Raw genomic sequence first — 2,500 nt, 5'->3', positions numbered from 1 at the left:
AGCCATGTAGTAAAACCCTTGATATTAATAATAATTATTACGCTAAAGCATGAAGTCATAAATCTACATGTACCAGGTGTTTAAAAAAAATTGCTGAGAAACTTGTGTTGTATTATTTTGCACCATTATGTCACAGGTAAACTTACATTGTACCAAATTGGTCGCTTTTGCATTTCTTTAGTTTCTCTCTGAGCCAATATAACAAGACAGGCTTGCAATGCCTCCACTGCACCTTCACGGATAGCTTGCTACAAGCAAAAAACATTACAAAGGTTGGTCCCACCACTAGAACAACCATAAGTCTAATGTTTGTAGATCATTTACTAGGTACATGCAGAGGTACATCACTACACTGTTTTACTTTGCATTTTGCATAATTGCACAAAGTCTTTCTTGACCAAACAACAAACACCAGATTAGCTGATGCATCAATTCTTTGCAAATGTACACAAACTTATACATGTAATCTATTGAATCATGTGTACCACAATTATTTGCCATAGTGAAACATAATTTATTTTAAAGCCAATTTTTTGACAAATGCTTGCAATTCAGTTAAAAGGAAATAACCTAAACACTGGTACCAAGGCCACTTAACTGCTGAAATGGTCCTAACTAATGTTCAAACAATATTGTACATGTAAACAATATTACAACAAGGTTGTGTTCATTTTATAATGTACATTAGTTTTACCAAAATGTACTCATACATTACAGAGCTTAAATACATACTTTTTGGTCGCGTACAGCATTGGGAATGTTTTCAAAGAAAGGCTGGACTTGTTGAAAGAAAAATGTTGGAGCATTCAAGGCTAATTCCTTTAACACTAGCACCTGCAGATATTAACACAAATGAGTCACTCTCACAAGTGTGAATTATTGAAAAGTATATTAACCCATGAGTATGCAATTTTTAGTAACAAAAATAAATCAACTATATAGTAACAACTTTGCTTAGTGCTGACAAAATAAAACAAGTGAGTTTGTTTTAACGGACAGATGTAACCTTTGATGCCTTTGATATCATTTGAGGTTGAATTTAGAGTTTTTTCAAGATAAAATGAATGTACCACAAAATGGTGAGAGTACTCACCTTTCACCAGAACATACTGGTAATACATTCCAATCACTATTATCGTAGATGTTTAAATACATTCAGAAAGACAGCAAACAACGCAGTGCTTACCGCAGCATGTCTCCGCCCCTCATTTCGATCACCACCAAGCCACTCTAAAGCTCTTTTAACTTCAAATTCCACGTAATCAGCGGTAAAAGTCCCTCCTGTCAGTGCCAGTCGTCCCATTGCTTTGGAAGCCATTTGCATGACCACTTGATCATTTGAAGGAAGCAAGTTCCTCAAGTAATTAGCAAATCTGCTCATTTTTGTTGTGTTGCCTCCATCGATACCGATCAGAGCAACTATAAAAGGACAAAAACTCAAGACATGATGCAAAGAACTGCTTATACCAAAATTCTTTTACAATAATAAAATAATAATATTAATACAAATATATATATATCTTTGGCATTACAAAGCTTTTGATTTCAGGTCCAAATTGACCACTTTACTAGGATGAGTCATTGCCACTAGAAATTGCGCATGCTCACTAGCTCGCAAGTTTGAGCACTCTGGCATAGCTTAGATGTACCACATGTGTAGGACATTTGTGGCAGCTTTTTAGGCTTAACCTCTGTCCTAGACAACAGCACTGCACTGGTGAGACCCAGAAGGCCGAAACTGTACTGTCTGCAGTTATATATATAGTACTTGCACTCTTCAGTTCCAAGTGCTACAGGATTCTTCAATGGGTCCTTTTCCAAATATAAATATTCAGCTTGATAGTGAGGTAGAAAGGACATAAACAATAAAAACAAGTTGCAATGAATGTGACAGATATAAGCATATCATTCACTTCCCTTTGTCTTTGTCCTAAATCTCTAGATCTGTTCCAAGCTGAATGTTAATATACATTGAAAGTGGCCTTCATTGACTAAATGATGTATTCATGCACCTTATGAGTCAACAATTTAGGATTAAATTTAGTAGGATTTCATATAACAGAGTTTTATAATTTTTATTAATCTTTATTTTAATCTTTCATTGATTTTAATTAATTAAATTAAACATTCCAGTGCTACTTTAATGTACATACATGTATACACTATGCAAGAAGATCAAAGAAGCGGGAATTAAAGAATTTAAAACTTATTCCTTAAAATGGAGCACGTAGCTCACCAATTGCCATAATTCCTCCTTTCTTTTCGTTTGCGTCTGAACTCGAAACCATCTCAAAAATATGGTGGTTCAACTCGTCCATGAAACTCGTGTACTGCTCGGCAGACGCTTCCCGAAGCTCAGTGGATACATAATGCTGAAGATCTTTAGCTGCTTGTAATCTAGACTCATCGCTCCGGCTTTTCAAACCGTTCAAGCGTTGTTGCATGGTTGGACTAAGGGTGGCAAGCAGCTCATGAACTCACCGTACTGAACAACACATCA

General features: G+C 35.7%; 1 protein-coding gene across 1 annotated transcript in view; it reads right to left on the bottom strand.

Moving 5' to 3' along the window:
- Positions 1-2,496, bottom strand: part of LOC137998072 (serine/threonine-protein kinase mTOR-like) — a 43,531-nt gene extending 41,035 nt beyond the window's left edge. Inside the window, exons 1-4 of the mRNA XM_068844475.1 lie at positions 2,237-2,496; positions 1,187-1,419; positions 733-834; positions 147-248 (exon numbers count right to left, since the gene is read on the bottom strand). Of these exons, the coding sequence (XP_068700576.1) occupies positions 147-248; positions 733-834; positions 1,187-1,419; positions 2,237-2,444 (645 nt within the window). The 5' untranslated portion in view covers positions 2,445-2,496. The remainder of the gene's footprint in view (positions 1-146; positions 249-732; positions 835-1,186; positions 1,420-2,236) is intronic.
- Positions 2,497-2,500: the final 4 nt, after the last annotated feature.

Source organism: Montipora foliosa, chromosome 3 (assembly GCF_036669935.1).
Source record: "Montipora foliosa isolate CH-2021 chromosome 3, ASM3666993v2, whole genome shotgun sequence".
Classification (NCBI taxonomy): Eukaryota; Metazoa; Cnidaria; class Anthozoa; order Scleractinia; family Acroporidae; genus Montipora; species Montipora foliosa.
The sequence above is the reverse complement of the archived record's forward strand: the minus strand, read 5'-3'. Positions and strand labels throughout refer to the sequence as shown.